Below are 21,090 nucleotides of genomic sequence, written 5' to 3'. Positions count from 1 at the left end.
TCCATTAAGCTGCCCGTCCACGGCGTGTATCGCGGATTCGCTTCTTTTTAAAGTGTACTTAGTCGTTGGGTGAATTTCCGTCGGTACGGGCATGGGAATGTCGTTAATGAGTCTATTAGCCAAGCTGGATCTATTACAGGATCGCTCGGCGATAATTCCTCTCTTTGGATGGCTCCGGAATTGACTAATCGAATTAATAGATCAAGCAAGCGAGTTCATTACGAATCGGCCATTTTTCTTCCTCCGGGATCCGTTAATGGCAGATGCTCATAAACTAACTGTAACAACTCGTCGTGATAAATCCACCATCTTTAATTATACTATGCTCAAATCGCTTCATCGCTTCGTTTCAGCTCGCCGTGGCTCGACGGCCGAGCGTTACTCAAAGACAGGAAACACGCTTCAGCAATGGGCAGGATCGGAGCACCGAGGCGGCCGGACGACGCATCCGGTGCAAATCGGACATTTGCATAAGAGCACCACTCTCCCGCTTCGGCAGACGTCGAAACACTTGTCGGACATGCGTAGGACGACGCGATAAATTCCTCCTCTTCCAAAAATCCGACCTCCGCTATCCGCAACGCTCCTCCATCCTCGTTTCAAAATTCCACGAGGCAGCCCGTATCGCTTCCTTTTTCACTCGGAACACGTGTTTCGCGAGGAAAGACTGGTCCCCCTTGGCCGTCGAAATCGGTGCTCTCGGCTCGTCTCCGGGACGAGCAAACACGGTTACAAATGCCACCATACGGCTAGCCTTTATGGCCCGGGTAATGCACCGAGTACCGTGCTTCACTTTTGTTTCCCGTGGGAGTGAAATTGAGTCCCTGTGTCGCGATGTCCGTTGAGAACGTACGACTGCTTCGGTCCCGACTTGTCTCACCAACGCGCTACACGCATTCTTCTGACTTCTGCGCGTGTACTTTGCTCCGAAATTTATGCATGCAGGTCGCGAGGGAGGTCTCGATCCCGGGGAACGCGCTCACCGTCGTAACACGGTTCCATCTTTTTCCTCCGAAATTGCACGATCTTCTGGAATTTCGTTGCTGCAAGGGGGGCGCTCATCCGCATCCGTGGACGCCATTGTCAGCCGCGAGGTGGAAACAATTAGCGTTTACGGTACGAGTCTAATCTTAGAACAGCTTCGGAGTGGGCTCGAGAACAATGCGTCTCATCGAGGCTGGAGAAAGTGAAAGAAAGCACGGATGAGAGAATAAAACTGTGAAATTTCTGATTACCGTTTCACGGTTTCAATTCGATCGCAATGCACCGTGATCGCAGGCTGATCGTGAGTCAGCCAGGAGTAGACCGAGGCTGTGGAACGAACTCGTTTCGACCTGTCACACTTTTCCTGCGAGGATAATTGAACGTCGACAGCGTTTTCCCTCGTTCCTCGGTCACTCGAGCTGAAAGAAATTACGAGACTGCGAAGGATCTATAAATAGGATGCTTGTGATCTTGGAAGGGTTTCCTTTGCGTAGCTTGGTATCACGAAGTAATTGTTACTAGATATGGTAACATTTACAAAATATAGTAATATTTTGGATATGTAACTAATTCCAAACTTGTTCGAAGCGAGTCTATGATTCATCTTCTGGAAGAGCAATCACGATAAGTGTTAAGGGGTTATGATGCAAAGGAATAGTAGCCAGTGGAAACGGTGGTAAAACTGTATAGATGTTCATTAAAAGGGCAAATAGTTAGAACTGGCCTGCCTGTTTAGAGCCACACAGTCGCAAGACGTTTCCAGAAAATGGAAGACAAAAGACACGCGCTGATGAAAGACAAAACATAGGGAAAGGGATAGTCTCCGCATCGCTAGAATGTAGAGTTTACTTTAATATTTAGTTTTACTACAACAATAGGAAATCTATAAATCCGTCCCGATTATAATGATGGATCCCACCGTTTTCCAGATGGACCCACCGATTTTTCTGGTAACTCGAATCGAGCAAGCAGAAATTCGAGGTAAATCGTGAGCGCCAGTTGGACGTCTGATCGTTCAAGCACACCTCGAACGCCGTCTGTTCGGCGGATTTTTGCGTTAGTTGGAAAATTATCGTAATGAACGGCTGCCCCGGCGTGGTTTCACGCCAATGCACGCGGCCCTTCGTTCGTAACTCACGCGGATTCGTGTAAAAGCTACCTGCCTGTGATTTACCACGGACTCACTGTGGAATACTAAATAGCGAATAGCAATCTGCTGGGATTGTTCGTGTTTTTAAGTCGTTCGGGGCCGAGGACGTTGCGAAGGATGGGGCACAAATTGCCCCGTGTTTCGTGGATTGCCTTGAAAACTTGTGATTCGTAGGGTAATCGGAGAAACGTTCGAATAAAGCGGAGTATGGCGGACGAAAATGGCGGATCGCGTTCATCTCGGATTCATCGAGAGCCTGTAATTACCTGGAAAATGTTCCCGCGTTGACGGACAACGCTCGTAACTTCGCATTACCTAATTTATTCTATCCGAGGAGGTTACGTGGGTAATCGATAACCGGCGGGAAATTAGACGCGTCGAGTCTAAAGCGGAAGAATGATATAGGCTGGACTAAAGTACCGAAGGATTCGAGACAGCCTCGAAGCCTTTCCCGTGCAAAACCAATAATGCCTCGCAGTCCGATGAGAGGATAATTCATTATGAGCGCGGGGAAACGCGTCAGACAGGGAGAACGTTCTTTGACAAACTGGCATGGTAAACAAATTACGTAGATCGAGGATAGAGACGACGGTAAATCATACTTTCGACGTTAAGAGGCCGCCACGTCGTCGTTGGTCGGGTTCATCGGGATTGCGTGAGAGAGTTGCCTCGGGCTGCACTCGGCAAACGAAAATGCGTTTCGCCATGGGAGCTCGCGGAGTTCCCATAACGAACCTTCGGGGCTTTTCGGAACAGATCTGAACCGGCACGGATCGCTGATCGTTTCGGCGCTGGCTGCAATCGAAAATTAACCCGACAGCCTCGCGATCCTGAAGAATAATCCACCAACCAGGCCCACGTTCGCATATCAGATGCGAATTTACCCCCCTTTGAATATTTTCCTCGGTGTATTTCGCTAGAAGAGTCGAAAGGAAAAGGAAGGGGTGCGTTTTGCCCCGGGGTCTGATAGTGGACTCATCGGGCCCTGCTTCAGACATGGATACTATTAGAAAATCAAATCTGGAAGTTACATATATACGAAGCGGAGGGTTTCCGAGGACTTGCGAGAAAGTCCTCGAACCTCCTTGAGCTCGGAATCCATCTAGCGGCGAGGATGGGAATGATGGTCCTTATATCGAAAAATTTATCAACTCGCGTGACGATGTTCCGTAGTGCGCTCTTTGTCCTTTCCCGATTGACTTCCGTTACAGGTGCGCGAGTACACGCGCGCAGGCGCAGCGTGAAAGCGAAGCATCGTGTTACACGCGTTTCGCTACCCCATAAACTTTATTATCCCACAAAATATCCGAGGCTATCTCGGGGGAAAAATTATCGACCTGTCGATAGGAGAACGCGCGGAGGGATTTCGGAAAAATTATTGCGCGAAGTTGGTACCGATAAAACGGTGGGTAGAGCCTTGACTGGTCTTGACAGGTGTGGGATGACAGGGAAATTGGGTCGTGGAAGGAACTCGTAAGCAGGACACCGGGATCTCGTGCGTGCGGCGCACCGCGAGGTGCATTTCGCGTCGTGGAAATACGAAATAATTTTTCTGCGGGGCCCGCTGCCTCGAGAGGCTGCTTTACGAGCGGCATAAATCACGGCCGTGCACGTGAGTGTGAGTGGGCGGAACCGCACGGTACCACAACCGTACACCATAAATTTGATACATGTTCATTGTGGTGGCTGGGTCGCTGAACAGCCAGGGTATTCCTCGCGATCGGTGGCCCGCGAAACTTTTCTTCGATGTCGCTGGAAAAATCTATTTTCACGCGCCATTTTCATTAATAATTACAACTTTCCTGTTGGGGCGTTCCAATCTCCCGCTCCATGTTACTAGACGCTTCTAGCGACATCTGGTGTTTTCGGGAATTCAAATAAAACTTAACGGTAAAGAATACACGTATAGTTATTCTGAGGCATTGTAAAACATAATCACAATATTTTCCTCGTACTTTGGACGACGCCGTTCGAACAACTTGTACACTTGACATATTGGGTGGTCCAGAAGGTTCGTGCCGTTTTTAAAGGAAAATTGAAACGCGGGAGATTTAAATACAACCTTTCTCCATCTTTCAGGCAACTTGAAAATTCCGTTCTTCCAATTTTTTCAAATATGCCTGAAGTACCATCTTTTACGATATGTATAAATATCATTGTTTTCAATCATTTGATTATATGTATATTCAGACATGTCCTTACGCCACCTACCGAAAATCAGCACGAACTTACCACGAAATATATATATATATATATATATTACAAGCGTGTGTATCGTAAATATAAATTATTTCAGGTTTCGATACACCTTATTCGAGAAATGTATCCGATACGATATACTCGGAGCGAGGATTATAAAAGGAAGGATAAAAATTGCAAGATTTAGCCTGGAGTGTGGGCCTGACTAGGTGACCCGGTTGAAGGTTGCTATCGCGAGCGCGTAGATATATAAGCGTATGAAAACGGCGATAAAATGCATGAGCTTTTAGGCGTAGGCTTTAACGCTGTTTCGCATCGTTGACTCGGAAGATTTACGCATTTTATTTTACGAGTTTATCAATTCGCTACTCGAAATTCGCCACGGGTCTATTGATTTATCGTGCTGCAACAGGCATCGGGGGATTACATACTTATTAAGGGTAAAAAAGAAGAGAGTCCGATTACCGATCTCCGTATTAATTCTATGTTTCCATCTATACTTTTAATTAACGAGTATTACTCCGGGAGATCAGATTGGTATCAGTCCATCAAAGGGAACAGGCTAACCGGGCGATCGTACAAGACCATCATCATCGCGAAGCGTTGAACCCGGGGCCCGAAAGCGGGTGCCATCGATAAGGAAGCGTCCCGTATATCGTTGCTGACAAGCGTTTAAGGCGTAAAGCGTTCATCGGAGTCAAATTACGCTGGCGGAGCGAACGTTCTGTCTTCTCATTCTTAAAAACCGCGATACGAAGAGGCTGATATATCAGGACTGGCCCGAATGAAGGCAGCGCGATCTCTCTTGCTCCATTCTTCGGGGCCGGGGAATCTTTTTCGAAAGGGAAGATTGCGCGGCCGAACAAGGGGCCGAAAGCTTCTCTACCCCGTTGTGCGTATATATCGCAGATTTTCGAGAGAACGGGTCAGATTGGCTTCGTGCCTGAAAAGTAATTGCGAGATCCGAGATAGCACGGCACGGCCGCTACGCAATTTGCCCCTACACCTGGCCTCGTTGCTCGGCCTGGCCCGCCGCCGAGTCGTCGCGCGGGGCCCGTTTTCGTGAACCATTTCGCGGCCGAGAGAGGGCTGTTGCCCTCGCTGCTCGCCGCTGGAAAAAAATTAAATTGTTTACATCGTTGTCAAGATTAAGCGTGTACTGGAAATTATACGCGTGGCCGTTCGCATGCCAATTAAATCGTATAAACGAAATTGGCCAGCGTATAATTGGACGGGATATTGAACGAAAATCGAAAAGCATCGCCGGATATTACGTGGAAAACGTAATGCCTTCGCCCGGTACGATCGTTCGCTCGTGTTTCACGATCTGGATCCTCGGTCCTTGCGGAGGAAAGTGCACCTTAAGAGCCATCCGATCGGCTTACCGGTAACGCTACACTCGCGAAATCGTGCTTGGGTTTAGAAGCGCCACACGCTCCCTCTCTCTCTCTCTCTCTCTCTCTCTTTAGTTTCTCCCGCACGCTCGCTCTTGGGCCCTCGACGAGTTCTCGAAGAAGAACACCCGATCTTATTCGCGGGCGAAGAGGTAAAAGTACGACTCGAGTTTAGTTAGAGGGTAAGCTAACGTCAGGTTGTCGGGAAAAAATTGGAGTACTCGCATGGGATATCTCTGCACGGTCGACAAAGTCCTGCTAATCACAGCTTCCTTCTCCGACAAATCACGGATAACGTCCGTGCTCCACGTTCATCAGCAGCTTCCATTAAACACACCGGCGTGCCTCGACAAATCTACGCCGGTATTCTTCGATACCTCTGCCTCGCTAACAGGTTCTCCTACCAGTCACGAGTTAATCCATCAAGTCAGTCCGCCAGTCCAAAACGAATCCATCGAGGAGGCGAAAGAAATTTTCCACAGTTCTATTCGCAGCATCCGACGTCCTTTCCCCGCGTTAATTTGTCAGCCGTAATAAGCACGCGCCGAGCAGACGCGCTGCGAGCAGACGCGGAAAGGCGAGTGGACGCGGGACGGAAACAGGAGAGCACGAGGAAGGTGGAGCAGAAGGAGGCAGAAGGAGGCAGCAGGGACAGCGGTCGGGGAGGAAAGGGCAGAGAATCGCGTTATTACGCGGACGAGGAGCAGTGTGCACGGGCTTGCACACACGGAACACAAAGGAATGCGTCAACGTCAACGCGCCGGCTCTTTCCGGTGACCGCAAACCCGGTATTAGCGAATGGGAGCAGCGATTAAAATTTATGTTCCCGGCAGAAGGGGCCGATGAACGGGGCCGCCGTGGCAAGACGTAGAGTTTGTTGGCTTTACGTGATTGTCGGATCACGGCGCGGTGGCCTGCGTACACACGGCACCGGCCAACTTTCCCCGTAATCTTCGGCTCGCACACACTCGCGTGTACTCGCACACCGACCCCGCCAAGAGGTGTCCAATTATGCAATAGATCATGGACGGGGCGTTCTCCACCACTTGCAAATCGTTCCTACCATACCGACGTTTCCACCTCGTCTCCTTCCTCCACCTTCTTCGTCCACCTTCTTCATCCCCCTCCCTCGTCCACTTCATCCCCGATGGGATTCGCGAATAAATCCTTAGAGCTGACCTTGGACCGCGGCCCGCTCGTAAATTTCACCGTAAGGGAATGTCTTGCAGCCGCGGAGCGTAAATTAATCGATCGCAGATAACTCGGGACAGGCCCGTGTTGCTCTACATTCAGAAATTTTCGACGCGCGGTTAATTTATCAATCGGCTCGCTGCTGCGCTCCTTTCCTTTTGTATAGACCCGTGCGAGCTTGTATGAGCGCGTGTGCGCATGGGAGGCTTCGCCGGAGAGAAAGACCGGCCGATAGAGCGAACCGGGCCGGTGGGAAAGAGAGGGAAACTGTAATCCATACTTCACGTGCGCGCACGATATTTCTCCGTCAGGATACAAGTAACACGGTTCCTTTGATCGCAACACAAATACCACGCTGTAGTTATTACGATACAAATCGAGCGTTGTTATACAAACGAGGCCCGACCGATTTATTTATCATGCTTTACACGTTCAGTCGCGTTACACGTTTTGCTCCTCTGCCCTCTTCCTCTGCCCCTCGCTCTGCACCCCGTTGCCGAACGATGATCCAGCGGGCTGCTCGTTTCGAGAGTACGCTCGGGAAACGGACGTACGTCGAATTACCAGTTTAATGGCCGGTCCTGGTATCGTTCGTCTTGGTGGGTGGCAAACACAGACCAGGGAATCGCGCCGGCCATATACGGCGACCCCGGGATCTACCGATGCGCGCGATATACCCCATTCGTTCGGTAACCATCTCGCGTTCGTCTATGCGTGCTCGCGCATGCTATCGCTAATCACCCGGTCATGGACCTCGTTACGGAAACACGGATCCAACCCACAGGATCGTCGCGATCCTTCGCCATTATAATTTCCCGCCACTCGCTAATGTCGTGTGATCGCCAACAGGGTTAATCAGCAGGCCGGACCAGTCGCAGGAACGCTTAACGACGCTGTCCATGCCACACCACGAAACCTGGGGAGGTGTATGGGGATACTATGGAAAATTTAAGGATACCTCGTTCCCATCGATCCTCCCGCAACGCGACTCCAGGATCGTCAAGAGGAGCACCATCGAGAGCAATATCGAAATCGCCGGTACAGCGAGCGTGTACGAGCCTAGTACTCCGGTTCCGCCTGTTCCCGATAAAATATACGCTAGAACGCTTGCACGTCGAATCTCATTGAACGGCGATCTTCCAGCAAGGCGGTTCAATTATAGCGGATAAGCCGTACAGATTACGGCGGAGGCATGTACACACGCACACACTAGCGGCACGCAGCGGCCAGTACCCGTACCGACATGAGAAATTGTTTCATCGGTCATTGTTTATGTACCCAATTATTGTACCATTCGTTCACCGAGGGTGGCGTATCACTTACAACAAATCAATTTGAAGCACACCTCGCCCCCGGCCCCACCGCCCCTGGAAACATCGTGTCCCGCTGGGCGGACAATGTTTTGTCTCACCCGGTGCAAGACGACCCGCGGTGCCCGAAGCCGACGCCGCGACCACGGATTTCCTTTTCCCCGCTGCTGTAACCGGGGTTCGTGACCCTGGGCTTTGTCGCGCGGCCACGCGACAACGCCGCGACAAGATAGCACATAGCGAGGTCGTCTTTCACCTCTGCCGTTTATTTTCCCCGCTGATACACCTTGGGAAACGGTACAGGAAGCTCCGGGTGTTGCGCCACGAGTCGAGAATGCTTAAACGCTCGGCAGACGAGCGGCGAGACGAGCTGCGCTTCTTTAACCAGACGATGACACGAGGTAGATATCGATACGACGTGCATCGTTCGTCGAATCGTACCCGGAGCTGTGTCTGAACACGTTTCTGACATTCTGGAGGACCCACGATTCGAGAATGTAAATTAGACTATGTAGGGACTCTCCCCTACGGTTGTTGAATGTTGGCTTGGTTGCAGGTATCCTCGTGTGGAGGTGGTGCTAGAAGGCACGAAAGGAAAAGGAAGGGATGCGTTTCGTCCTGGACCAGCTTGTGGACTCATCAGGTCCTGTCTTAGACGGGGTGTTGTCAATTAACTACGGTCATGCAACGACGGTGATAAGTCTGTTAGAGGTTGCAGGCCAATACCGATCTTTGGACTTCAAGGATCTTCGATACTATGCAGGCATCAAGGGGTTGGTTTCTGGGTTTAACCCCTTTGAGCATCGAGTTATGCGACGTTAAGCATGTGCTGTGGACCGCCCACTTTTTAAGACGAAGCGCATGTGCTACGCTGACTGAAATTTCTTATTTTATTCTTATTTTATAAAGCTATACAGCGTTCATAGCTCAGATTGAATGGTTGTGTAAGAACCCATATGTATATGATGTTCATAGCCCAGCCCAGACTGAATTGTGTGAGAACCCATATGTACGTTCATAGCCTAGATTGAATGGTTGTGTGAGAACCCATATGTACATTCATAGCCTAGATTGAATGGTTGTGTGAAAACCCATATATCTGCGTTCACAGCTCAGATTGAATGATTGTTTGAAAACCCGTATATCTGCGTTCATAGCCCAGATTGAATGGTTGTGTGAGAACCCATATATTATGCGTTCATAATCCAGATTGAATTGGTTTTGTGTGAGGAACCCATATCTGCGCGTTCATAGCCCCGATTGAATGGTTGGTTGTGTGAGAAACCCATATATTATGCGTTCATAAATCCAGATTGAATTATTGGTTGTGTGAAAACCCATATATGCATTCACATAGGCGCTTTATAAAGTATCGTGACCCATAGGGGAGTGTGTTTATTAAAAGCTCCTAGGTTTTTTATATATTTCACCTACGGTGCAACTGAATACGGTTACTTCCCTGCAACGCTAAACGCTTTGATTTCCCTCCCGAAATCCCAACACGGGATACTATTGGAAGGTCTGGAAGTTATATATATAGGAAAGTGGAGGCTCTCCGAGTACTTGCGAGAAAGCGCTCGCACCTCCTTCGAGTAGGAAGCCATCTACTGGCGAGGGTGAGAACGACGGTCGCTACAAGACTATAAATTTTTGATCTCGGAATAATAAATACATCGCTCCAATCTTCGAGAGGATTCCAGGTGTATACGAGGAGGTGAAACCTCTGGACACTCGAGAGCCCCGTTAAAACGCATAAACGTGTAAAGTAGAAGTAGAAAATGTATCCTCGTTTAGGATCTCAAAGTCTGTCCGTTCGAGACATCGATCTCCAACTTTTATAGCCGGTTGATTGCACGGAGTAAGGCCGTGCAACACTCGGGAGCCACTAGATTCCTAGCAATCAAGCATAATTGACCGGGAATAATCGTAGATCGTTGGCAGACGTGGACGCAGCGTTTCGTTACGATAACATCGAACGAAGATCGACCCGTTTTACGTGCGTATCCAAAAGCTATTAAGCGGCCCACGTAGTCCCGCAAAGGCTGGGAAGTTTTCGGATCGGATAGGCAAGGCAGGGAAGATAGGGTGTTTGATCACCGGCAATTAAATTTCATTAGCCGAGGACATTCCACGGTCCAATCAACGCCACTTTCCACGCTGGAATAATCACGACGGTAATAGAAGGGGAAAGGGCAGGGGACGCCATTCCTCCGCGTCGATCGTAAAGCACCTCTTCTTATCCGAAGTGACCGGTTCGTCGGCTGAAAGCACGTCGCGTTTCGTTGCGCGTTAGAGTGTCCGTCTCTAGCCAGCAACGGTACTCCGTTAAACAGTATAAAGTTCATTAATGAACCGCTCACGGGTTTGTTAATGAGCCAACACCTACGTCGTGCCCCGCAAGCTCGCTCCTCGTGTCTGGCTTGATCGTTTGGAATCGGTCAAGCAGAGATTAGAAGACTGTTAGCCGCGCGACGCGTATCGCCGTGTAATCGGCTAACAACGTTGCCGGTGAACGTCATCGAACGAAATTAACCTTCCATTAATTCCGGAAAAACACAACGAGCCTCGAGAAACATCGCCGGGAATTTCTCGTCGTTACTTTTCAGGGGTCTCCGAGGCTAGCCATGTTCGTGCAACTTTGTGACCAGAGTGGTCGCAATTAACGGGTAGGTTAATAAGAATTTAGCGTACCTTGACGGGGCAGGTTTTTTCCGTGACTCTTCGTCCCACCGACGATGTTACGCTTCTTGTCGAGGCCACGCGTGTACACGGTCCTCCGTTTCCGCTTGCTTCTCGCGCCACGCGGCGTTTAAAGCCTGTATTTAAGTGGCGTCTCCCTCGCCGAGATAAGGCTTAATGGCCTTAATGATCATGCGTGCGCAAGGACACATCGTGACTTTCCTTCTTTACGAGGACCCAACGGTTCCTCCAGGATACTCGCCCCTTGCCGCGCTTCGCCGATCCTGCTTCAAAACTTACGCCGCTCTTTCCACGCAATTGCGTCCACCCCGTGTTAAACGTTCTTTTATGTAAATCCAGAGACGAGTCGAATGCCGAATGAAAATCGGTTTTAGGGCTCCAGACTCGTTGCTGGGATCCTCGATCCTCCATGAGCGACGAGGTCGTAGACGCGGAGCGGGTACACGCGGATTGCTCGCGAGTCCTCCATTTTGAGGCCTAGAAACCATCGTTTCCGTTTACGGGGGATTCCCTGGATCTCCCATATGGCGATGATCCATCGGGAATAAATATCTTTCACAGGGACGAATTTGCGTAATTTAAATTTTAATTATTTTTTATTTTTATTCAAATTTTTTAATCAAATTTTCTTTGGTCGTTAAGTAGCGTTCGAGGGATGATTCCAAAAACCATGATCGACGCGATCGGTATCGACGAAGTCGGTGATGATTTAACGATAAACTCGGTTAGCTCGAAGGGATGAACGCGCCATAGAGTGAATCGAATCCCCATTCTTCGTCAAGGACTGTTTATTACGTCCTAGCCCGAGGCACCGACAATAAAATAATTAACGAGGATCACGCTGTGAGGTTTCGCGAATCGATCACGAAACACTGCCTCAAAGGTAACCCGTGTTTTTCGTCGTTCACGCCGTGGGGCTTGCTACGACTAATTAGCATGATAATTAAGCGGCGCCGACGTTTTTAAGGATCGACAGAGTTTCTCGCTCGCCCCCTTCTCGCTCGGAGGTCAACTTCCCATTGCCTTCGTTGGCTCCGGGTACACGATCCTCTTCGCACCGAGATAAAAATAATCCCCATAGCCGATGAAACGAAACTTCCTTCGTGTTACTTCTCTGTGTCAAGAAGATGTCAATTCTGTCAAAATTATCGCATTTTGTTGACGTTACTGTTGGATTATGGATTATGGATTCTAATAGTAAAATAACTACGATATATAACATTCTCCGTTGAAATCTTTTATTTCTCAAGGAAGGTATATGTTTCTTTCAGAAAAAGAGATTGAGAGACTGACCGACTCCTCTAAGACACATCTGCGGCTGTACCCGACTCCTGAGAGAGTGTCAAGAGGGTACGTGACGCGGTTCGCCTGAACTCCTAATTCTTATCGAAAATGTCGTTCAATATAGTGGATGGGTTATGTTTTACTGGGATAATGTCTCACAATCAGAGTAACTATACGTGCTTTCTTTGCGTAGCTTGGAAGGAAGTGACTTCCACCGTTAGGTTAGATTTGATTAGCCAAAAACGTGCCAGATGTCGCTGGAAGCGTCTAGCAACATGGCGCGGGAGGATAAAACTCTCAACACTCCCCCTTATTCTATCGCTCATTATACAGGTTTCTTATATTTACAGTGTCGTCAGTTCTGTGAGCAGAATGGTGCAGTGGAAGCATGTTAGGCCCATAACTTGTTGTGAAATACAGTGCATGGGTTATGTTTTACTGGGATAATGTCTCACAATCAGAATAACTATACGTGCTTTTTTTGCGTTAGCTTTGAAGTGACTTCCACAGTTAGGTTAGATTTGATTAGCCAAAAACGTGCCAGATGTCGCTGGAAGCGTATAGCAAAATGGCGCGGGACATTAGAACTCTACGACAGAATGTTTATCTTCTTAACTATTTAATTTATATCTTCTAAGCTATTTATTCATATTTTATCTCCTAGATTGATTTTTGTCTTCAACCAAACTTATCTTTGCAACAGTTACAGTATTCGTTTTCGATTTTACAATAAAAAATAAAAAGAAATCAGGAAAAAATGACCGAAAAATAATCCTCTCGGGCAATAATAACGAAAACGCGGCTAAAAGCCAGGTGCTAAAATTATCTCGCGAATACATTAAGTCAGCGACCACGTTGGAGCAGAAGAAGACGCTTTATCTGACTAGGGTGTTCGCTCATTTTAACGATCTCCCGAACACTTCCGTCCCCTTATCGAACCCCCAAATTGAATCCAGCCGTGTTTCCAACACCGCCACCGTTCTCCACGCGGTTATCTGCGTTTTTCTGCGAAACGAACGCGGTACATTTCGCGGCGTTAAAAACGGATAAGCGATTCCTCGAAAGATCCTCGCGCGGAACGCTCGTCTCTCGCTCCGGTATCTCGTCGCGATTAATTTTTTCCAGCGATGGCGCGCGTGGACACTCGTGATTGTGCTTCTTTGTCCGTAAACGTCCGGCTTTTACAACGCGCGTGGCAGAACGCGGGGAACGTCATAATTTCCGATCGCTGGCTGGCCGCAAGATGAAGCCATTAATTGGTAGATTAATTCAGGAATCGCGGAACGGCGGGCTACCACGCGGAATTAAGTGTCAGACGTCTTGGCGAACCCTCTATCCCCCGCGATTAAGGGGACAATGTCTCCCTTAACGAAGCTCATTAATTAAAAACATCGAGCGTCGCCTCTCTTTCACCGGTCACGCGCTTAGCTCGGCTACTCGCCGCAATTTGTCTGCATCAACGTCCTTTTTCTTCTGTTTCAACGCGATCGTCGTCGTGCTTCACCCTTTCTCTTTGCACGCTCGTCCCACATGCACACACGTGTCCGTCTCGTTGATGATTTTTCTCCGCGTTGTTTGCGAACCGCGAATAGATTACGCGAGAAACCGGGCTGCTGAAACCTTTATTGCCCGGCAGACTTATCGCACTTTCTCCAACAGAATTTTCCGTGCCAGTGGAATATCGTTAGTCGGTAACGGAGATTGTTTTAACGCGATTTACGAGCACAGGTTGGCAACGGGGGCCGACAACGGGGAAGTTATTGCGTTAGATTAGATACCGATCTCGAAGTCCCATGGGCCCGGAATTTCGCGGCTCTAATGGACCCCGATGAATTTAAGGGAACCCTCGAGATGCCGATTTATCGGCAAGGAAACGTTTCGCGACAATAGCGACGGGGAATCGACGTTACGGCCCTGCAACTCGGCGTAATTCCTCATAATTCTTTAGTACCCCGCCGATCGAGGGTTCCCCTTCCGCCTCGCGAGAATTCCGCTCACGTACGCTTATTTTGGATACTAACCCCAAGCTCGATAGGAGCACGCGAGGCGAAAGCTGCGAGCAACGCTTTCACACGTGATTCGAGGGAACGCGACGAGTGGAAAGTCCAGAGGGGGCCATGGGCGAAGAAGCTAACGGGTGACCGAAAAGGTCTCGTTACGGGAAGCCGTAACCGGAGAATGGCTCTCAGGGGTACGGAGCATCGCCAATTTGTGCGTCGAAATTCTTTTTCACGGCGAGAAACAAAAAGGAGTTAATTCGAGCCTTTAAAACCTCGGGGACGTTCCCGTTCCCACGCCTCCCCGCTGGACCGCGACCTCGGCACGCGAACCCGCTGCCAGAAAATCATAATCGCTTCCTTATATCGCGGCGTGCATCGACGAAAAGCCAAAGACGACCCCCGATCGGCCGTTGTAATTTGCCGATTACTGGAACGATACAAAGATATTCGGACCGGAACCGATCGAACACGCCCCCCCGTTCTATCGGGGTACCATCGATGGTACTCGTGTGTCGGCGCTCTGGCACCGTTTCGGCCTTTTATGCCAACATTTCTGTACTTCTGCCAACTTCCAGGGCGTTGCTCGGTTAATTACAGGGTTATAGAAGGGGAGGTTCTAAGTACCATTCGCGGAATACTTTGGACAGTCTACGAAGCCCTTGACGGAACTGTGCACGTCCAAATAAGAAAGCGCAGAGGGGAATAACACGAGTGTTACGCTCGTTATACGACCGAACCTCGATAATTCCAACCTCTTCCACTCGTAAACCTCTATGAGACGAATATCCAACCCGGTCGCTTCTGCTTCGACGCGAAAACCGCTATAAATCGAAACAAAAATAAATTCCTTCACCTGTACCATTCGAAACCTATATAAGTCCAAACTCATATAGGCTCGACGATACTTGAACAATTTTTCTTTTCCCAATGAATGGTACCCCGTTGAATAATTCAATCCCCGGAACTCGAACCTAACAATGAATTAACACATTGGCTTGGGGCATTCGCACCTTCTCATTCGCCAGCGTCACGTCCCGAAGAAACCACCTACGAAGACGAACCTAGCCATTTTTAGCGTCTCGCGAGTCCATCTTAACACTAAGATGACAAAGATCTCAAAAATTGCATCCGGATCCAATTTAAAATCCCCGATGACGGATCCGTACGTCATGCGACTCGCATACGTTAAAAATCACGATCATCCCATAACGGATTCATCGATAAATATTCAGGAGGCCCGGTGGAGTAAGAAAAAGGAGGAGATGAACCGGGGGTCGTAAAAATGGCCGAAAAACGCGACATTTCTAATTACCAGCTTCATCGATTTCGCCGGTTACAGACTCGTTAATCCGGCCTGACGTGTAAATTAGCGAGATCGACGCGAGGACAACGACGGAAACATTATACGGGGGGGCAGGAGGGGACGAAGAAACGCGAGGAAACGCACGCGATAGCACGGACATGTCTTCTCCCTTTCACTTCTTTATATTTCAGCGGGATCTTCGGTAGGAACGTCTAGTTATGAAATAAAACAGCGCGGCATTACATGGGTACCCGTATTACAGCGGCGCGAGATGGCGCAATAACTCCGGGGACTTTTACGCGGAGACCCTTGATTTACAGCGGCTCCGCGACCTGCCTTAATAGAAGAACTGCCAACCTACGAGCGAGCGCGACCACCTTCTTAACAGCCCGTGAATCTCTTCTTGCGTCGACAGGATTCCCGGCGATTGCTTCCCTCGAACGTGCCCGATTCGCTCTCGGGAACATCCATCAAACCACTCTGCTCGCACTTTTCTGTCTCGTCATTTATTAGAGGATATTCGGATGTAGAATGCCTCGCTGCGAGTCCTACGCGTGGGTATATACAGGGTGTCTGCAGAAAACCGGTAGAGTCACGCATAAAAATATTTCGAACAGCAAGAATCAAATTTTCATGATCGAGACTCCATTCTTGAGAAATTCGATTAGCGTGCATGCTTTTCGCTACGAATTTCGATGTGGATCGTGTCTCCTGACTGTGGATGACTGTATCGAGCTATAGAATAGCAGGAAAAATAGTCTACTCTGGAATCTATGGAGATAAGTATTGCAATTATGGGTTTATAATTGTAAAATATTATTTTATATGTATATCCATCTCTGAGTGCTTCTCTAGAGCGAGTGACGAACTCTATAGAGTAACAAGGGGCTACGTGACACAGTTCGCCTAAATCCCCCAATTTCTGTATACTACACCTATTTCTGAACTAAATTTTGTTGAAAAATGAGCTCCAGACCAAAAAGTGTCATTCCGTACCTTTTTCATATTTTTTTCTGCGAGGAATGGCTATCTTTGAGTGACACCCTGTATATACGTAACTCCTGATAGCTCGCGCAATCAGTCCGCTATTAGAGTGAAACGCGTTCGAGACGGTGCCAAGAAATCCGTAATATTTCTATGAACCTGGTTCTTGCGTTAATTTTCAGTCAATTTCATTTAGACACTTCGCCTGTTATCCGTTCGATTTTCCTCGCCATATCCCTGATAAGGTTTCGAACGTGGACGTAAATTCTGCCACAACGACGCGTACAGTGACGTTTCCAGAGAAACGAGAAACGCGCTGGAAGACCCGACTCATTTGCTTTTAACGAACAACATGGCACGGGTATCAGCATCCTACATCGGATCTAACGAGAACGAACGTTTGATAAACCGAAGGAATGGAGTAGAAACGGGTCCCTTTACTGTGAGTATACGACACGGCGGGATCGTTTCTAATACGATTCAGGAGAGCAAGCATGGCTGTGACGCGACATTGGAATGAAAACTGGCGGCCGGTACCCCTCGTTGTTCGTACTAATAGCCGTTGCAACCAACGGCAGCTCCTAGCCGATTCTGGATCCATTAACGGAATCGTTTCACTCGGTATACGTCTGCCAGCTATTAATGTTCATGGTTCCGACTATCGAGGCTTTCGTCTTCCGTAGGAATGTCAGCCCTACACCCTTTCCACCTTCTCTCCCTTCGTCCCATCTTTTCGTCCACGTCCCCCGACTCCTCCGGTTCGTCTATCGTAATAACTCCATTACGACTGACCGAGCCTCCGTGATTTTAACGTCTCATTTCCATCCTACCTACCGTACCCGGCTACCGTTTCTTGCCCCCGTGTCCGGATTGGATTATCACCGGCCACGAAAGTGTCGTCGCTTATCGTCTTTCCGTATAATCGCTTCAAGGAATCCCGGGTGTTACGTGTCTCCCGTGTTAAAATTCGGGTCCACTCTCCCGCAGGGTCGAGAAACGATACGACTGACAAACAGAGTCCGTGAGCTAACCGAGCGTGAGGTACCAGCGCTGAGTCGATGGACCAAGTGGATGGAGTAAGATGGCTCTCGATACTCGGAAATAAATCGAGACGTCTCGGATCGCTTGGTAGGAAAATCTCTGTCCGAATCGGAAGACGAAGAGGGTATACGCGTGAAACCGATGGCGCGGAAGATTCGACTAATCGTAGAGATTCACGAGGATGCACACCGTTTGGCGCTGCTGCGAGGATAGCTTATGCAGATTCCTCTTCATTCGTATTAATAACCAGCGAGTCTGGCTAGGCCAGGCCGCAAAGCCAAGGTCATCGGGGTTAAGGCGTGTTCAACAAGCTGTTCATGGCTGCTACCTAAAGGGCCAGCCACTCCACCCGGAAGTACAGGTCGCTGGCTTGTAACTCAAGATCGTCCGTGCTGCTTTCTAAGACACTCCGACTCCGGAATTCCTGATCCCTCATCGTCCACGTTCCAGACGCGTGCAGGACGCGCCAACTCGAAACGGGGGAATGTAAATGCTCGTTTCCATTCGTGAACCGGGAAAGAAGATATCGAAACGACCGACGGTTTTCAGAAAAAGTGGACTTTGCCGGACGTTAAAGAACCGGCTACCATTTAGGGGGGGCACGAGGATCGTTTCAAGGTAGAAGAATCATCATCGTGCAGCCTCTTCCGTAAAGGGATAGCACGGACACGTTTCTATTTATTATAAGTCGGGAAAGTCAACAATCGGGAGCCCGAGCCGACCGTAAATCACGACGGATCGTCTCCTGGCGCGCCTTAACGTTAAGGACTGGTATATGTAACCTATAAGAGGGATGCGCAGGCGGCAGTGATATATCGTACGAGTCCCCCCATTGTCTCTGACTAAGTTCACGGCGACGGGCCACCGAGCAACGAGACTCTTCCTCGTATTAATTACAATGTCCGAGCGAAAGCACCGGTTCGCCTGCCGAGGCTTTCGACAGAGGGCCCAGTCGATTTTTCTTCCGGCTCGACCAGCTCTACGAGCGGCCCAGGCAAATTGTGTTTACAGAGTATCGTACCATTTCGATCGCTTTAATCTTTTTACCGGCCTTAAACGCTACCCGGCTCGATTCAATGCACATCCGGAAATATTCCGCCCATTTTCTTAATCGTTCGTTCAAATAGTCCGTCGAGAAATGGAACATAATCAAGCAGCAAAGTCACGGATTCACGCGTCGAGCGATATAGTAACAGGCAAGCTGAGACATGTCTCGATAGACAAACATCGACGAAAATTAACGATCACGCGTAGAATATCGTCCGAACATGGCGAAGAATAACGCGCAATTGAGACAGTAAAACGTTAGCGAATGTTAACCAAGAAACCTGTCTTGTTTGCGTTGATTTCTACAAGCCACGTCTCCAGCACGTGATACTCATGTTCGACCCGATATCCTTACCACGTCTCCCGCACGTGATACTCATGTTCGACCCGATATCCTTACCACGTCTCCCGCACGTGATACTCATGTTCGACCCGATTTCCTTACCACGAGTCTCGCACGATATTATACGTTTCTAAAGTTAATGAACGACAATCGAAAATTTCGACTCACCATTTGGAGCCTGCCTGCAGAGCCTGGCGAACATCCTCTAGTTTGTCGCTGAACGTCTACCTGCGAACAAGAAGCCGCTCCAGATTAACATTCCGCATTCGAGCTTGACGGAAGCTGACTCTACGGTAAATTAATGCCAGCGTCGCGACCGTTCACCGACACGTCACCATAAACAGAGATTTTCGCAGCTTCCTGCCAACATAACGGGATGGAACAGTTACGTTTGCTACCATAATTACACGAACGAATATCGAAATTCATAGCACCCTACCAGCGCGATCGAACCCCACGAAGCGTGGCGCGGCACGCCCGAGGCGTCCAGCAGGATATTTCCTTAACGTTAATGGCTACCAGTCGTTCGCTAATAATTACGAGCTTTCCTTGACTAATAGGCAACGACAGGTGATCCTCCTAGCGCGTTCCGGGCTGTCTCCCACTGACTTTACGCAGCCGCCCCCGGGGCTCGTCAGTCCGTGGATCGTCCATTCTAAATCATATCGACGCGCGAAATCATAATTTCCAATTCCGAATAACTCACTCTCGTCGTCCCGAATAACCAGCTCGTTCATGGAAAATATATCTTCCGCGTCTCGTAAATCTCGCGCATACGCGAAACGCAGGATCGACGGGTGTAAACAGACGAAAAGATTCGTAAGGATCGCGCTCGACCGATTTGTCCGGCCATTCTAGGCTAGAACAACCCCGATAAATTTTCATCGACGACATCTGAAATTCCGATGGAAGGGCCCCGTTGGGAGATATCAGTCAGCCACGATGTTCGAATCGAGGAGAAGCGATCGTTCAGGGCCTCCCAACGCGTCCCTCGGCGACGTTCGGGATCGAAAACACGCGGAGAATGCTTTCCCTTCGACGTTCGACTCGTTGCCTTCACCGGATAAGTATCTGCCTGTTTCAGCCGCGACGACCAGCTCTCGATAGCTCTCGACGGAGCTTCCGAAACAGCTTCGCCTCGGCGGAAGATCGGGTTCGATACGTCGGATCGGTAAACCTTCTAAATTCGCGTTTCTCTCGTGCGACTAGCATCTCCAGCTTCAGCCTCGATGGAGCACGCGCGGAATATCGAAAGCACGGGTGAACGGTGGAAAAATTCAGGTAGCTCAACGTCGGCAGACACACCGTGAAACTATCATTTACAATGATTATTACCATACGACAAGCGGCAAGGGGAAGAAAGATGAGAAAGTCGTCGAGCCTCTACATAATTGCACAACGCACCAGACACGTGTGCGAGCGCAGACGAACGGGGAAACATGGCCGGCGCGGTGTACCATTTGTCCCCGCGTTGTTGCGCATAAATGTGCAAAAATGATTTACATCGCTGCCTCTGGATAATAGTCTACCTATACGACCGTCGACCGCGACCGCCCATTCGAGTCACTTCGGCCACAGCCTCGTTAACTTTTTCAATGCTCCACGCGAAATCTACCGCGATTTACCAATCGCCTATTCGCCTTTCGGAAGATTGATTTCCATCGGCTAATAAATAACGCGAAAACACGGGAGACTCGCCGCTAACAGGTTGCAAACGGGCCCCGGTACCGGTCAGGCACCGGCCAGGCCCCGGCCAGGCCCCGGTGCACGTAAAAGATCGCGAGGGAAAATCGTAATTTATCGAAATCGATTTGCAGCCGATCTTTTCCTTTTTCACTGACCGCGAGAGAACTTCACGCCCGTGCTATTGAAAACGCGAATGGCGAACGCGACGGTGTCGACGCTCGACCCACGCGCACGAGGTACCGAGGATCGCGTACCGGGCCAGCCGTGTTTTGTCCGGCATAATTATCTCGGATACAGCCATTAATTAGTATCGCTAATTATGTGGAACAGCGGCAGCGAATACACACACCGAGCAGAACGGAGCGGTTCCGAGCGGCTTCGTGGAGCGGCAACTCGGTTTATCCTATTTGTCGCGCATAAATAACAGATTAATGCCGAGATATGGTAGCTTATGCAAATGCGGGTTCAAAGTTT

At 49.2% G+C, this 21,090-nt stretch overlaps 1 protein-coding gene across 1 annotated transcript in view; it reads right to left on the bottom strand.

Annotated features, from left to right (window-relative positions):
* LOC108555517 (uncharacterized) overlaps positions 1-21,090 on the bottom strand; it is a 74,805-nt gene that overhangs the window by 30,594 nt on the left and 23,121 nt on the right. Inside the window, exon 2 of the mRNA XM_017911183.1 lies at positions 19,099-19,158. Within this exon, the coding sequence (XP_017766672.1) occupies positions 19,099-19,132 (34 nt within the window). The 5' untranslated portion in view covers positions 19,133-19,158. The remainder of the gene's footprint in view (positions 1-19,098; positions 19,159-21,090) is intronic.

This window comes from Eufriesea mexicana, unplaced genomic scaffold (genome assembly GCF_001483705.2).
Source record: "Eufriesea mexicana isolate 0111107269 unplaced genomic scaffold, ASM148370v2 scaffold474474834, whole genome shotgun sequence".
NCBI classification, from domain to species: Eukaryota; Metazoa; Arthropoda; class Insecta; order Hymenoptera; family Apidae; genus Eufriesea; species Eufriesea mexicana.
Note: the sequence above shows the minus strand (reverse complement) of the source record. Positions and strands in the feature narration are given on the sequence as shown.